Source organism: Pectinophora gossypiella, chromosome 5 (assembly GCF_024362695.1).
Source record: "Pectinophora gossypiella chromosome 5, ilPecGoss1.1, whole genome shotgun sequence".
Lineage (NCBI taxonomy): Eukaryota > Metazoa > Arthropoda > Insecta > Lepidoptera > Gelechiidae > Pectinophora > Pectinophora gossypiella.
Window position 1 is genome coordinate 6,794,205 of NC_065408.1, and position 16,457 is coordinate 6,810,661.

General features: G+C 36.5%; 1 protein-coding gene across 5 annotated transcripts in view; it reads right to left on the reverse strand.

Annotated features, from left to right (window-relative positions):
- The window catches only part of LOC126366829 (polypyrimidine tract-binding protein 2), a 496,400-nt gene that overhangs the window by 332,127 nt on the left and 147,816 nt on the right, over window positions 1–16,457 (reverse strand). For 2 of the 5 annotated variants that reach the window (XM_050010128.1, XM_050010127.1), the window contains exon 2: window positions 6,860–6,954. The exons of the other annotated variants lie outside the window; for them this stretch is intronic. In XM_050010128.1, coding sequence (XP_049866085.1) covers window positions 6,860–6,922 — 63 coding nt within the window. In that variant the 5' untranslated portion in view covers window positions 6,923–6,954. The remainder of the gene's footprint in view (window positions 1–6,859; window positions 6,955–16,457) is intronic. 5 annotated transcript variants of the gene reach the window in all.

The following is a 16,457-nucleotide window of genomic DNA, read 5'->3' on the forward strand; positions in this document are numbered from 1 at the left end:
GGTCGCCGAGTAGGATGTAGGGATACCGGATCTCAAAGCAAATAACACGACAATGAAAGAGATTATTCTATACACGGGCTACGTTGAAAATTGTTCTGCATTCAGAATATGTTCTCGACTGAACAAGTTTCGAATGTCTCCGTTATTTGCTAAATTTGTACAAAGAATTTTCTGAAGGACATCATTGATAAACATTTGAACTGCGTGTAGAGATGTTTAAATAAAAAAAATATTTTGCATCCGACATTGGATAGGTGCAGATAATACTAATATTACTTAAGATTTTGTATTCACATAGACATATTTTATTTTACACCGATCATGGGCGGTGATTTTTTATTATTTTTTACGTGACGTTTTACCTGGCCGGACTAATGGGGAGCGCTGAGGGCTCTCACCTGCATAGAAGGTGAAGATACACATGAATGCGAGAGAAAGAGAGATCGTTTTAATACCTACACTAATTTCGGCTCATTGATTTAGTAAGTTCAAAAAAAATATATAAAATATGCAATGAAGATTATATTTACTTGTTAATTGATTTTTTGATAATGATGTTTAGATATTTATTATTATTTTAGTTAGGTATTATTGTTTTTTAAATATGTGGATATTTTTTTTATTGGTTACTTTTAATTATAAATTGAAATTAATGATTGATATTATTGATATTATATTATTCTGCATGACATTTAGGAATTATTATTATTGAGTTTAAATTTGAATTATATTATTTAATTATTGTCAAGTTCATATTATTAATGTTGATTTCTCAGGTTGATGTAGTTTGTTTTATGCATGACAATTTTAAATTCGTATGCCAATTTTTGGCTGAATGTGCTGAGACCGATGACAACACTGTAACCCTGTTATATCTTGTAACACGCAACATTCACGAATAAATATTTTTGTATTTTGTATTATTTTGTATTTTAAGTTGTTGTTTTCCGACCTTGGAAACAGCATTCACATTGTTACTCTGTCTGGCTAAGTAGTTAATGCCATCTGCGGCAAATCTACAATAAGTCACGTGAAAAAAAAACCTTTTCACTAGATTTCGATCGATTTTGGATAGTCATGTGGCAATTTTCATCCAAATCAGTCCAACGGTTTAGACTTGAAAAGGAAACAGTTTTTTATTTATAATATTAGAATGGATGAACAGACAAACGATTCCCCTTAAGCAGACGTAACAAATAAGTGCACTCTAAAAGATTTCCTTATATTTCGTTGAGAAGTTTTCCTTACTTTTGTTTACATTTGATTTTCCTGAGTATGCTCGCACTAAATTTACATTTCTGGCCAGCGGAGTAAGTAAGATAAGATGTCTCCAGGCCAGGCATAAATTCTTATTAGTCGGTTACCAAAGTCGCAAGGTGCAAGGCCTTGGTGCTTATTGAGATAAATTGCTTATAGTTTGGACTACAAGCATGCATCTACTGTGTATCGTATTTCTCGTAGTAATCAAAACTCACGTGACAGGTGAATTTGGATGAGTAGTATGATGTTGTGTCATCCAGATTTCCGTAAATTTTCTATTAACAGCCAATAATCTAAACAGAACATTACTAGCGGTGTTCATTTGCAAATGGACGTCGCAACACTAGCTTACGTACTTACAAGAATCAAATCAAATCAAATATACTTTATTGCACACAACATACAAAACAAATTCACACAGATGAAGATAGATACAGTACAATAATTGGGGTGGTGCTACAAAAACAAAAACTAAAACAAAAACTAAATTTTTGGAATTGGAAAGAGCCCAGAGATCACTTATAAAAGTGATGCTCTTCAAACCCTTCAGGTATCCTACAGATCTCCTATATACAAAATCGGATATTCTTACGATAAGAAAACTGTACATTCTACATCTTATTCTTAAAAAACATCTTGCACTCCCTTTTGATCCAAATTTATTTAATAATAAGAGAAGAAAACATGATGTTGCTCCGATAGTAAGAGTTAAAACTACATTTGCAATGAGGCAATACAATAAACAGTCATCTTATATATATAATTTATTAAATAAAAAACTAAATATATATCCTATGTCACATTATAACTGTAAAAAATCTGTTACAGCTTGGTTAAATCAAAAAACCTACGCAGAAGTAGAATCTATCTTGCTAACGAATATATAGAATAACATAATTATATAACGTACATGCATAAGCGCACATACACTACACATACTCACACACACCCTCACATACACACGTACACTTAATTATTAGTTTACATATGTATAAAATAGTTATGGAAGAGCGGAGCCTCCTACTACAAGCAACTTCTTGCTTAAAAGGAGACCCCGAGCCCTTGTATTGTAAAAATCTACCTTTAAAGTAAATAAACATTTTTTTTTATTTTTTTTTTATTTTTTTTTTTTTTACAATCTGGCGGCCTTATTGCTAAGCAGCAATTTCTTCCAGGCAACAAGAAGCGTTTAGTAGGCGCAACTGATTCGAAATTGGCTCATTGCGTTGCTTATCAATTGTTACTGCAATTAAGGCTTCTCTATGCTTACCATCAGGCATAGTCGAGCCAGCATACTTGGCTCATCATCATCATCATCATCAGCACATTAACATCCCCACTGCAGGGGCACGGGCCTTCCCTATAGATGGATAGGTAGATCGGGCCTTAAACCATCACGCGGGCCTAGTGCGGATTGGTGGTTATTATCGGCCGGGACCAACGGCTTAACGTGCCTTCCGAAGCACGGAGGAGCTCGAGATGAAAACTTTTTTTTGTGGTCTGGTCACCCATCCTATGACCGGCCTTTGCGAAAGTTGCTTAACTTGAACAATCGCAGACCGAGCGCGTTTACCGCTGCGCCACCGAGCTCCTCGAACATACTTGGCTATTATAAAAAAAAGATCTAATGCTTACCGCGCATTGAAACTATTGTAAAATATTATGTTTATTGAAGTATAATCTGGTACGTTCTATTTAGTAATATACGTGTCATGTTTAGGTACAGGCCTCCCTTTATCAGAGAGGCTATACAGACAGATGTAGAAAGTATGCTGCTCTACTGCAGGTTGGTAAAAAAATAATAAGTAAGCTTATATTTTTAAAAAAGATGAGAATAAAAACTAGAAGCTCAAATGTCGTCGGCAGCACTGTTGAGTGTTCCTAAATTTTGACAGTTGTCCATACTGTTCAGCTAAAATTCGTGATAAATTGCTATAAAATGTGGAGCAACGTATCCCGTCTGAAGGATGAATTAGGAAAAAGAAAAGCCAGTTGAAAAAAGAAAATTGAAAATAGTTTTTTCTTTCCGATCTTTTAAGAGAACACTATGATTTTGCAAATAAACGCTGCGCAAAGGGTAATAAATATAACCAAAACAATGTTTGTTCACTCAAATAGTATGTGGAACTGTTAAATGTAAGACAACAGTAGGGACACATGATGGGAGAAATAGGCAGTTTTATCATCTTTGTTTTTTTTTTGGATTTTTTTAGTCTGGTGGCAAAGACCTTCAGGTTATTATCCTCATTGACTCAACGCAACAGGATCGAAACAATGACGTCTATCTAACCCTTTATTTCTGTCTAAAGAAACTTCAATGAAAAAATAAATCTTTGATTATTTTGTACAAAACAGAGTGAAACAGTGATTAAGTTACATAACAATTTAGTTACAAATTAATAAACTTTGACAAAAAAATACAAAACAGCTGTGTTACTTAGAAATACAAAGTTATGTACATACCGGGTGTTAGTGACATCGTAACGAATACTGAAAGGGATGATTCAGACCATGATTCTGAGTTAATATCTAGTGGAATTTTCCGTCGCAAAATTCATGAAATTTTGAGTTTTGTTTTTAATTATTTTCAATTCCATATTGTGCTTTTAGCTGCATAGAACCCAAATTTCAATAAAAAAAACAATAATGACAAATTATCGAAAATTTTCGATGTAATGGAGACAACAGCTGCTCGAACGGGTCAACGGCCACACGCACCGCGCCGCGCGCCCCGCTCCGCACGCCCCGCTCCGCGCGCCCCGCGCCGCACGCCGGCGGCGCGGCGGCGGCGCGGCCTACAAAGTAGGCACTACGAACCGATCCTATTTCTTTCTCTGTCTATCGTAAATTATAAATTTATTTTATTCTTATTCTTAAATGGACGGATAATCAACAGGCATAAAATTTATGGAATACACGTCAATTTTAAGCAGAAATCTAAAACAACCGACAGAATTAAGTTGACAGCACACGTCAAACGGTTTGCATACCAGCGAGATACCTTTTTGATTCGACCGGGTTATTCATTCATTTACTCATAGGAATCGGGGCCATTATCTACCTAAAACAGTTGAAACAGTAAATAATTGTATTCTTTGTTGTCATTAGAATAACTAACAACCAACTAACACAACCACCACAGATTAGGTAATTAGTTACCTACTATGTCAACCATCCACCAACTTAGTATGTAAGTACCTACGCAAAACCTCGCTACACAAAAATCGAAAATAAATAAATCTTTTAGATCAATACCCATTATTGTTACAAAGCAAGACCTATCGGTACTATCGCTAGTATCGATCTAAATGTGCTATCACTACTTTCGATAGTTTAGACAATTTTCAAGTTCAACAATTGATAATCTACCTATCGATAGTTCGGCAACTCCGCCGCGTAGGCAATGTCGGCATGTTCAAAGAAAAAAATTGTCCGAGTGGAGTGATCTTATTTTTCTTGTTACATGTTGGTACCGTACCGAGGTATTAAGTACTAAGTTATTCGTAGTTTTAAATCTCATTGTTAAATCATCAGTAAAGAACTAATTAAACCTATCCTGTTCTGTGTACAATATTCATGTAACGGCTACGTGCTTACATAAGTACCTAGTAGACGGGAGCAACGACTTAACGTACCTTCCGAAGCACGGATCATTTTACTTTCGGACAATCAGGTGATCAGCCTGTAACGTCCCAACCAAAGGCCTTATAAACAGATTTTTGTGATATGTCCCCACCGGAATACGAACCCGGACCCTCCGCATCCCATCGCTCAACCACTGGACCACATAGGCCAAGAAGGTTCTAAGACATAATTAAAGGATCCTGGGACGCAAGACCTCCAAGTTAGGGCTTGTTTGATCTGTCTTGATGGATACTCGGACGTGAATAGCCTCACGGATCAAGGGCAACGCGCGCCAATAAAGTAGGCATTACGAACAGATACTAGGTATTTCTTTGAGTTGATAGGTATCAAGTGAAGTTTCCTGTCGCCAAATTCATAAAAATAATAGATTTTTTTCAGTCCCATATTGTGTTTTAAGCTGCATAGAACGCACATTTAAAATAAACAAATAAAAATTACTAATTATTAAATTTTATCAATGTCATCAATAATAATAATAACGTATCTACAACTTCAGCTATGCGCAGGTGAATAGCCGGCGCACGGGTCAAGGGCAACGCTCGCCAATAAAGTAGGCATACGAACAGATACTATTTCTTTCTCTGTCACTTGCACCATAAACATACTTCTCTCTCTCTCTCTAGTCGTCGGCTCGACGCGGCCGCGGCCGGTGCGTCGTCGGCGCCCTTAGTCGGCGCCTTTGATGCTTTGCGCTAACGCCGCCGCGCGCTTCCGCTCAGTCGAATACTAAGCTTGACCCGAATCGCGTGATGTTTTTCGAGGATATTTTTTTCGTGTTTGTGAGTGTTTGTTTCATTCTGTAAATGAGTAGTGTCGACTATGATGATAGATCATAGACCATTTACTGCGCAAAAGTATGGAAGATTGTTGATGTTTATTAAAGAGCAAGGTGTTGTGTTTGTGAGTGCGTGTGATACCTACCTACCGCGGAGGAAACGCGATGTTGCATACCTACGTGACGTGACATGTTCTAGGGTACCTACCTAGGTACTTCATCCGAAGGAATAACAATTAAGGTAAGGCAAGAGTAGGGTTTTTATTGTTAATAAGTTAGGAACGTTTTAATAACTGGTAGGTAGGTACCGTGCGTGAAAAATCGTGGCAGTAGGTGTTCTACTTCAACAAACAACATTTTTAAACGTTGAACCACTACTAAGCATCTAAATACAAGAGAATGAAAACTCCTACCTAGATATCAACATCGTATCTCACACGCGTAACGTAGCCGCGCGTAAGTTTAGCGTCTGTGTGGCGCGTTGTTCGACTTACATTGCGGCACAGTAAAAATTGAAAATCTTAATTAAACATTTGCGACAAGAAAAACACCCACCATCGTTTTTAGTACAATAAAATAGGCGTTCCATTTTTTTTTTCGTTACGATGTCACTAACACCCTGTATACATGCATACATAAACTGACGCCTATTTCCCACCGGGGTAAGCAGAGACTGGAATTCCATTAGCTTCGATCCTGACACACTTCTCTTGCTGCCTCCACTTTCATCAATCGCTTCACACGCACGCCAGAGAAGATCGAACAATATGCTGAGTCAGTCCCATTTCCCTGGGCAGTGTTAGCTACTAGTCACAAATTGTTAAACTTAATTTATGTAAATGCTTTTGTAACCTTCACTGTTTTGAGAATAAAGTTATTCTATTCTATTCTATTTTATTCTATCGTACTAAACCTTTTCTAAGGACATCTCAAATTTTGTCAATATACACTCACTCATATATTTAAATATTATGTATTCACTCTATTTTGTAAACAATGACCAAAGATTTGCTAAATATTAAAGTGGGATTGTTTGGGGACGGAAAGAGAGTACGTACTTAAGAACAAAGATAGGCTTGAGTATAGTAATTTTAGCAGACAGTTTTATTATATGAGCAGTGTATGCGTGTTGGTTGGTACTTAGCACATGCTTAAGATTTTCAGTAAACTACTACATACATAAGGGTCATCATATGGTGTCCACATCGGTTTGGGCAGAGGCCAATTGTCCAGTTTCACCATTCGGGTACGTGTCTCTTCGGTATCTCGTTGAACTATTAGAGAAATTCAATTTGATGAGTTCCATGTTTGAAATAATACTAATGACTTAAGCATAACGGTGGCAACCCGCGACTTCTCGTAAAGATTGAGAAAAAATCACGTTTAACGAAGGGAGCTATATATTGGCCCCGATTCCTGCTGACACCACCTAATTTTACTTTAAGTTATACCTGTCATTTTCTTATCCGCCGAAAAGGAAAGGGACGGATGATTGACAGATCTTAATTTTAGGAAAAATGAGTTATAACCCGGGCGAATCAAAAAGGTATATCTCGCTGGTATGAAAATCGTTTCACGAGTGCTGTCAACATAATTCTGTCAGGTTATTGGCCATTGTAAAATTTTTAGACAGTTGTTTTAGATTTGTGCTTAAAATTGACGTGTGTTCCATAAATTTTATGCTTATCGATTACCCGTCCCTTACCTTTTCGGCGGATAAAAAAATGACAGATATAACTTAAAAAAAAAAATTCGATGGTGTTTACAGGAATTAGCACCATTAAGACACCTAACTACTTTATGAGTAAGTATCTTAGTTGCCTAACGATTTATGAATTTCTCTGTCTATCACAAACAACACTACCTGACTGACTAGACAGTATGTGTATGGCTGTATGTTGTTGCCATGAGACTTAAACATAGCTGGCGTGAAGTGGGTGTAATATACCTCTGCCTACCCCTTCGGGGATACAGGCGTGATGCCCCGCAGTCTACCAAATTACAGACTGTGAGCTTGAGTTTTTTAGAAACATACTACGTTATAAGCGAGAAGACTTCATAAATCTTCACCTTCAATGGAAAAATATATCAAAAAAACAAGAGCTGCGGTATTTTCTCTCCCTTATATTTTTAAGAAAAGAGAACTGTGGATAATCTCATGATTAAAGAACATATAAATGGCAGAATAAGGAGCGAATACAGCGGAATCATTATTTGCTTAATTAAAATTTTATGCTGCACCTCATAAGGTTGCTTCGGACAATCCAACAAAAGATTGGGGAGTGGCTTTTGTATTTTTAATCGTTTCATTTGCAAGCCACTTGATTATAACGAGACTGTCGAGGGAGCGATGAACAATAAATTCGGAAAAATCGGGTCAAGCATCTCAAGATGGTCGGAACACTTGTCTCAGAAACGACAATAATAAGTCTATTGGTAATAATAATGTCGTTAAGACATTTCCTTTCTGTGTAAACAAAGCATTATTCTTACTTCCAAGCATAAGTATTGATGTAATGTCATTGAAATCATTATTAAAAAGGGAAATACAAAAAGTACACGTAAGCGCCACTTTACGCCGCACCGTAGGTAACCTAGTATAAAATGGTCTTCTGCATTATTTATTTATTTATTTTGAGGAATACTTACGGCCATATACATTCTCTAAAATAATAACCAGACAATAACTAAGGGCTAACTACAAGTGTCCACCTAATAGTGGCTAAATTATATACACTTTTACAATCATAAAAATCAAGAATTAATTAAGTAGGTTAAAGTAGGTTAAGTAAGGTAGGTACAAACATTTGACGTTCACAAACTAGGGCTAAGAAGTCACTCGTGTCTCAAAGAGAGTTTTCGCAATTTTTTGTCGCATCATTGATACTTTAGAACAAAACAGGGGGGCTAAAATGGCCACATCGAAGCAATTCATCTAAGAAAGCAATATTGCTATTTGACATTTGTTTGCATTGCGCACTTACTTTTATATGCGCAGATGTCAAATTGCAATATTGCTTTCTTAGATGAATTGCTTCGATGTGGCCCTTTTAATCCTCCAGGTCTAGATCGTGCTCAGATGGTAAACTGTTAAAACTGTCAATAGGTCGTATCAAGTAGGTATTATGCCCATAGTTACATTAAATACTTCTAAGTACGCATTTGTGCACAGTCTCACGTATTATCGGCCTAAGGTGGGACCATTGGTGTGATATCTTTGCGAGAATACCTAAGTATATTCAGATTACTACAAACCTAGGTATATATTTACATTCGGGTAGAACTGCCTGAGGTGGTACACGCTAGCGTGGCAATTACCAATTGTAATATTGAAATTTATTCGAACTCAAAAACCCATAGTGTGGGTTTCAATTAGACGTTATGTAACCCTGGATTATTGCGTAGGTAGTCAAATGAAATGGTTTTCACTATCATTTACCTACTTAGAATCTACTTACATACCTACCTACAATAATTGTCTAATTTGATACCGTAATAATTAAACCTAATGGACCTAATAACGTACTTTCGTCTTTTATATCACTTATATATTATATATCACTTATACCTATTTCGATTGCATACTCTCTATTATTGAAGGTATTTTGTATACATACATAATATACATATGTCTTTTTCTAGTTCTTCTTAAAAATAATGCGTATATGAATGCTGTAGAGTCAAATATTACATTTTCGTCTATTACTATTACTATTTCCTATAGTAACATAATTAATTATACATCAGTGTTTATTTCTTTACATAGGATAAAACGTCACTCACTAAAGTAATAACTTAAACGAAAATACGTTACGAGAAAAAAATTAACTACGTAAATAAAACCTTACCCGCAGCGCCATCTGTACTTTTATCCTCGAACTATCAAAGCGTGAGTGTAGTTGAGTACTTTGCCTCTTAGACAAGAACCATTCGGTACGCAACGGATCAATAGCAGCGCCACCACGTGCCTCGTGGCAATTTTATGAAACTTAAGTTGAAGTTTTAAAAAAGCTTTTAGAAACTTTTAAAACTGTATAGTTTTACAAACCTTGTTTTAGAGAAGTTTGCTCGCTTACCTGAAAACAAGAAGAGTTATTGTTATTATTCATTTATTTTGTATGTGAGAAATAAATTTATTTGTTTACTAGCTTTTGCCCGCGACTTCGTCCGCGTGGCGTGTTATATAAGAGAGAGATCTTTGTGTGTGTGGGAGTGCATATCAAATTTCAAGCATCTAACTTATGCAGTTTAGATTTTTTCATACAATTTTTTTCCCAATAACTCCCATTTTTCAAAATACAGCCAAAAATAAACTTTATATTTACTAAGGTATGCATGCATGCTAGATTGAATCAATTGATTGAATTGATTTTTTTTTAATTGATTGTTCATTGAGTTTTAATTTTAATACACACTTCCTCTCTTCCCTTCAACGTTGCTGTGCCCTACAGGGTCCATGTTTTAGTTCCTATGCCTATGTAACACCCCATTGTACTACATGGAATGCATTAAATAATTTAATTGAATTGAATTGAAAACATCTATCTTACGCGGTTTCGATTTTTTCATACAAATGTTTTTTTCCCGCTAACTCCCGTTTCCGTGGGAATTTTGCAATATCCTGTTGCAACTAAGGTTTAAGTTAACTAAGGTACCTGCATGCCAAATTTCAAGCGTCTAACTTAAGCGGTTTAGATTTTTCATACAAAAGGATTTTCCCGCTAATTTCCGTTCCCGTGGGAATTCCGGGAATTCCTTTCTTAGTGCACCTCTACGATACCTAAGCTATGTCCCTTCCAAATTTCAAATGCCTACATTTAGCCGTTCAGGCTATGCGTTGATATGTCAGTCACTGAGTCAGTCAGTTTCTCCTTTTATTTAGATTTGATTTTTTCATACAAATGTTTTTTTCCCGCTAACTACCGTTCCCGTGGGAATTTTGTAATATCCTGTTGCAACTAAGCTTTAAGTTTATTAAAGTACCTGCATGCCAAATTTCAAACGTCTAACTTGAGTGGTTTAGATTTTTCATACAAAAGGATTTTCCCGCTAATTCCCGTTCCCGTGGGAATTTCGGGAATTCCTTTCTTAGTACACCTCTACGGTATCTAAGGTACCTGCATGACAAATTTCAAACATCTAACTTGAATGGTTTAGATTTTTCATACAAAAATATTTTTCCGCTAATTCCCGTTCCCGTGGGAATTTCGGGAATTCCTTTCTTAGTGCACCTCTACGTTATCTAAGGTACCTGCATGCCAAATTTCAAAAGTCTAACTTGAGTGGTTTAGATTTTTCATACAAAAGGATTTTCCCGCTAATTCCCGTTCCCGTAGGAATTTCGGGAATTCCTTTCTTAGTGCACCTCTACGGTATCTAAGGTACCTGCATGCCAAATTTCAAACGTCTAACTTGAGTGGTTTAGATTTTTCATACAAAAGGATTTCCCTTCACTACTCTGCTCCTATTGATTGTAGCGTGATGAAAAGTATACTATGACCTGTCCAGGAGTGTGAAGAATAATTGTACCAAGTTTCATTAAAATCCGTCCAGTAGTTTTTGTTTCTATAAGGAACATACAGACAGACAGACAGACAGACAGACAGACAGACAGACAGACAGACAGACAGACAGACAGACAAAAATTTTACTGATTGCATTTTTGGCATCAGTATCGATCACTTATCACCCCCTGATAGTTATTTTGAAAAAATATTTAATGTACAGAATTGACCTCTCTACAGATTTATTATAAGTATAAGATTTCAACGAAATTGCAAGTTTTGATGTTTTACATCGTAAATAAAAGCATGATTCACAGAAATAGAAGTCGCGTGAAAATATAAGTAATATAAACAAAGTATTTGTATGTACTGTTACGAATATGAATTACTTACTAGAATTGTGAACTCATAACGCGACTAATTAGTTTATTGTCTCTCTCTTTATACCTCACAAAAACAACACAATAAAAGTGAATATTTACATACAATCAAGAACGTTTGCTTAGTGATTATGTCGCAGTTGTACATTTCGAAAGCTCGCCTGTTTATTCACTAGCCAATGTTATTGCCAGAGCCATCATGATAATATTCTCTTTATGCTAATTCCGTTGACTTTTCTTACGTAAATATAGTTAATTTAAAGCCTTGGGTACTTACTTTCTACTAATTATAGAACCGCAAGTTTATCGTATTACAACTTCGCTGCTAAAGTGGGAATAAAGAAAAAGCATAGATATGTGTTCAGCTACTACCTCGTCCCGATAATGTCCGTCCGTCGGGGGCTGCCATTAACCCATCTAAAGTTTTTCTAGTGACGTGAATACAATTATTGATGAATTGTAGATGTTTAACGACGACATAAAATACACTTATAAGTATGATTAAATTTTTGTTGAAATTTGATATAGAAAAGGCAGCCCCCGACGGATATTCCTCGGTTATGTATATGTAAAATTATTATCACTACCTTTAAGTATATCTTCGAGAAACAGACACGTTAGGAAAAACCTGTAAACATCCATATTCATTGTTTAGGTACTTAAGTATATCTATTACCGATTTCTCGAGATATCAACTGTTTTTTAGAAAGTATTTTTAAGTCTATTATAATATTTCGTTACATAATAATTGGGTTAAGTCGGGGGTTTTGAGTTACTTTATTCTTTTTCGATGAGATTGTACCGTCGTGGGTTTTTTCAATTTTTTTTCTACACAGGGTGTTAGCGACGCCGTAACGGAAACATTGAGGGTCGATTCAGACCATCATCAAGTCAAGTAGAATTTTCCATCGCAAAAGTATAGAATTGAAAATAATTTAAAAAATTTAAAAAAAAAACAAATATTGCGATGGAACATTCCACCTGATATTAACTCAGAATCATGGTCTGAATCATCCCCCTTAGTACCTATTCGTTACGATACCACTAACACCCTGTATAAGAAAAATCGTGTCAACTGTTTGTCGCTGGCCATTGGTGGCTGTGGTTGATACCTCGTTTGTGCCGACATAAAGACTTCATGTTTAACATAATGTACTGTGTGTATTTGCAAAATTTCTGTCATTCACTCCTTCCCAAACATAGGTAAGTATATTTAACTAGCTGTTGTTCGCGATTTCTTTCGCGTGGTATCTCTTTCTCTCCTTAGTGACTGAACATTCAAAAAATCCTTCGCAGTGCTTCTACAGTTCATATTCATTTACTCATTGCAAAGTCACAAGTAGTTATTATATCACATAGTAGTATAATTATGTCAACAACAAAATGACTACTTTCTAGCCACTTTCCAGTATTTAGCCAGTGAGATTAAAATTATTTGTAATAAGTTCGTAATTATAATTTCTACTAAGGTCATTTCATCATCCTCTAGTTCACGGCCTAATGACATCACAATCAATCCAAAGATATTATTAGTGACCCCTTCTTATGGTCACCGAACCATTTAGAACGTCGTCAATACACAGCATGAATTAAATTCATAATTCCGACTTCCTGCGTTTGCGTCGTCCTCTCTTTAAAGGTAAACGATTCCCTCAGTACTAGCGAGAAGCGACTTTTTTACTGTACAACATGCCTAATCATAACATAAACAACCTATATAGAATTGAATAGAATAGAGTAGAATAGAGTAGAATAGAGTAGAATAGAGTAGAATAGAGTAGAATAGAGTAGAATAGAGTAGAATAGAGTAGAATAGAGTATAATAGAGTATAATAGAGTAGAATAGAATAGAATCGTCCTGCTATGCACAGACAATCCCTCAGTCAAGGGGAGGAAGTATAACATGAGATTGTCCTTTGTTTGACTAGAACATTCTGAAAATTAAGATGTTCTATGCTTCGTAAGACACATTAAGCCGTTCCCAGATTACTAGCCCAAAGAACTCCGCCAACCCGCGCTGGAGCAACGTAGTGGAGTATGCTCCATACCCTCTCTAGTTGAATGAACTCCTCTCTTTCAGCTCCATCCTCCATCGTTTCTCGCCTGTGCGCAGCAGTGGGACGTATATTTATGTTAAGGTGAAACTTGGCTAAACTCTCAGGGAGTTAAAATACACATCGACTCATTTCATTTAAACAAGCAATATTGTAGTTTGACATTTGCGCATATAAAAGTAAGTGCGCAATGCAAACAAATGTCAAATAGCAATATTGCTTTTTTGGAGGAATTGCTTGCGCGTGGCCTTTTTAACCCCCCAGTTCACCGCTGATCGCTTATCGCCAACATTCACACTCGTGACTAATAAATGAGTTTTGAACATGAACGGTAACAGCGAGCGATTAATATTCTATACAGTGGACAGTGCGTCCGGTACGGACCACGTCAAATATTTACTTGCCACTTTTTACTCTGTGGCACGCTGATGTTTGTCATTGGTATTTTTATCTATAGTGGTTTTGGTAACATATTATGTTAGGTGTGTGGTTTTATCACTATTACATAGAATAGTCATTTATTATCATTTGACATAATCTGGGTTAGAAGTTAGGTTGGAACAGACGTGCATTTATACACATACAAACATAGCGGTCAAACACATAACCCTAATTTTTGCTTCGCCGCAGTCAGGTAAAAATGAGACAACAGATAGAAAATCAAAAAGTATGAATATGTAATTGTAGCAGATTTTAAGAACTCAACAGCAGCGACACCTGGTGGGAGAAATATGCAGTTTTACTTCCTAAGAGCCTATAATACATTAATTCAATTCATGCCCACAATCCCTATTAGTGAGAAGCCAATTCGCTAATCCGGTCAAGTGCCTTATTAACTATTACTACTTACAATTAATTATATTACGTATATTCCTAGCACATGTAGGTATTTAGTACCTACAACTTACTAGATTTGAAAGGTACACCAGAAGCAAGTAGCTATGATAGCAGTTACCCAATGCATACGTGCGTGCAAGCATTGTAAACAACCGCTAACCTATAATAAGCTGTGCGTACTGGAAATACCAGCCATGCTGCGTTTACAGGGATAGTTCGCTTGAAGGACAAAAACGCGACAACAACAGTCAAATGAGATACTTTTTACGAAACTTCAAAACGAAGGTTTTCTTTGGAGTTTGTATAGAACTGTCCTGTGACGTCATCAATAGCGGTCAAACGTCGTCGTGTTACTTAATTCATAAATTAAATTCGGAATTAAGTCGAATAGTGAAATGAGATTGATGTTTGATCATCTTAGACTGGCTTCTACTCTAGATTAACATTTTATAATTTATCTTTGACCCCAAGTTGTTAAAAGAGAACGTTATCTAACAAGAGAGAGAGAGAGACATTGGGCGTAAAAGAGATTTTACGTTATGGACTTATTATTTATAATCGATGACTTGATAAAACCGATCGCATTTAGACGCGTTTTCGTACAATTCCGACTTGCACGTACACTTACAAGTACGTCTTCTTACCTCGAGTGGGCGGTGAGGTCATTGACCGATTTTTAGCACCCTGGTGTCAGGGTCACTATTGAGCCGTATAAGGCTCCTGACATAAGTCAGACACGTACTATACCTACTGTCCTTCCATAGTACTCATTGCAAGATGAACTTCACTTCTTTCGCATCGATGACAAGTCGAACAACGTAATATATTGTATAATTGCTGCCCAAAATGCTGCCACGGCAATAGCACGGGCGGAAGCGCTCATCAAGTCCTCCTGCGTGCAGGTTTCAGGGCACAGTGCACACTCACACCGAAGGTCCAAGATGAACTAAGTATACCCAGATCTCACTGAGCTCTATGTAAAAGTTATCTCTTCCAGTCGTTCTTGATTAGTGTTTCTTGCGTTTATGGCATCGTAAGTGTCAGTCTATAGTACATAGTAGCTAGTATTTTATACTAAAACAGTAGGTATGTACGTAGACAGCAATAAAGGCTTGCAAAATGCAAAACAGTACGCAAGTTTGAAGTGCCCCGTTTTGCATCGCTTAAACGGCACTTGTTGCTAAGAACCTGTTTCTTCCACCCAAGTTAGATGATCAAAGTAAGAGTATATATTAACACTCATAACTGAATAGACACTACTCATCATCCCCCTAGCATTAGCCCGTTTTTCACAGGGTCCGCTTACCCAACCTGAAGATTTGACAGGTCCGGTTTTTTACAGAAGCGACTGCCTGTCTGACCTTCCAACCCGCGAAGGGAAAACCAGCTCAATACAAGTTAGATCAGATAGGTACCTCCTAAAAAGCATTTCTCGGGAATGTGGGTCTCCTCACGATGTTTTGGTTCACCGACGAGCACGTGGTAATCATTTATGTTCCTTACATGAATTTGAAAACAAATTCGACTATTATTGGTCTAGGCCTGTGCTCCTGCAACCTCAAAGTGAGAGGCAAGCGTGCTACCAACTGGGCTACTACAGCTTTTTTGATTAGACATATTAATTAATGGTAAAATCTTGACCACCGATCCGGAGGTCCCACATTCGATACTCGTAGGGTCAATTAAGTAGGTACACGAAATTTTCATTGATAAAAACATAAGCTCACGCACGACTATATCTTCTTTACCCCACTTGGGGTAGTCAGAGGTATCTACACTGAGCTTTTTTTTGTATAAAAATTTTGGTTCAATATAATAAATATCTAATGCCCAGCAGTGGGCGTCGTACGGCTGATGATGATCATGATAATAAATATCTAATTTATTTTTTATTACTTATGACACGCTGAAGCCAAATAGATTTCTACTAGACTATAGTTTCAAAAAAAAACATGTAGGAAGTACATATTTGTACGTAGTAAATAACATAACATCAGACCTG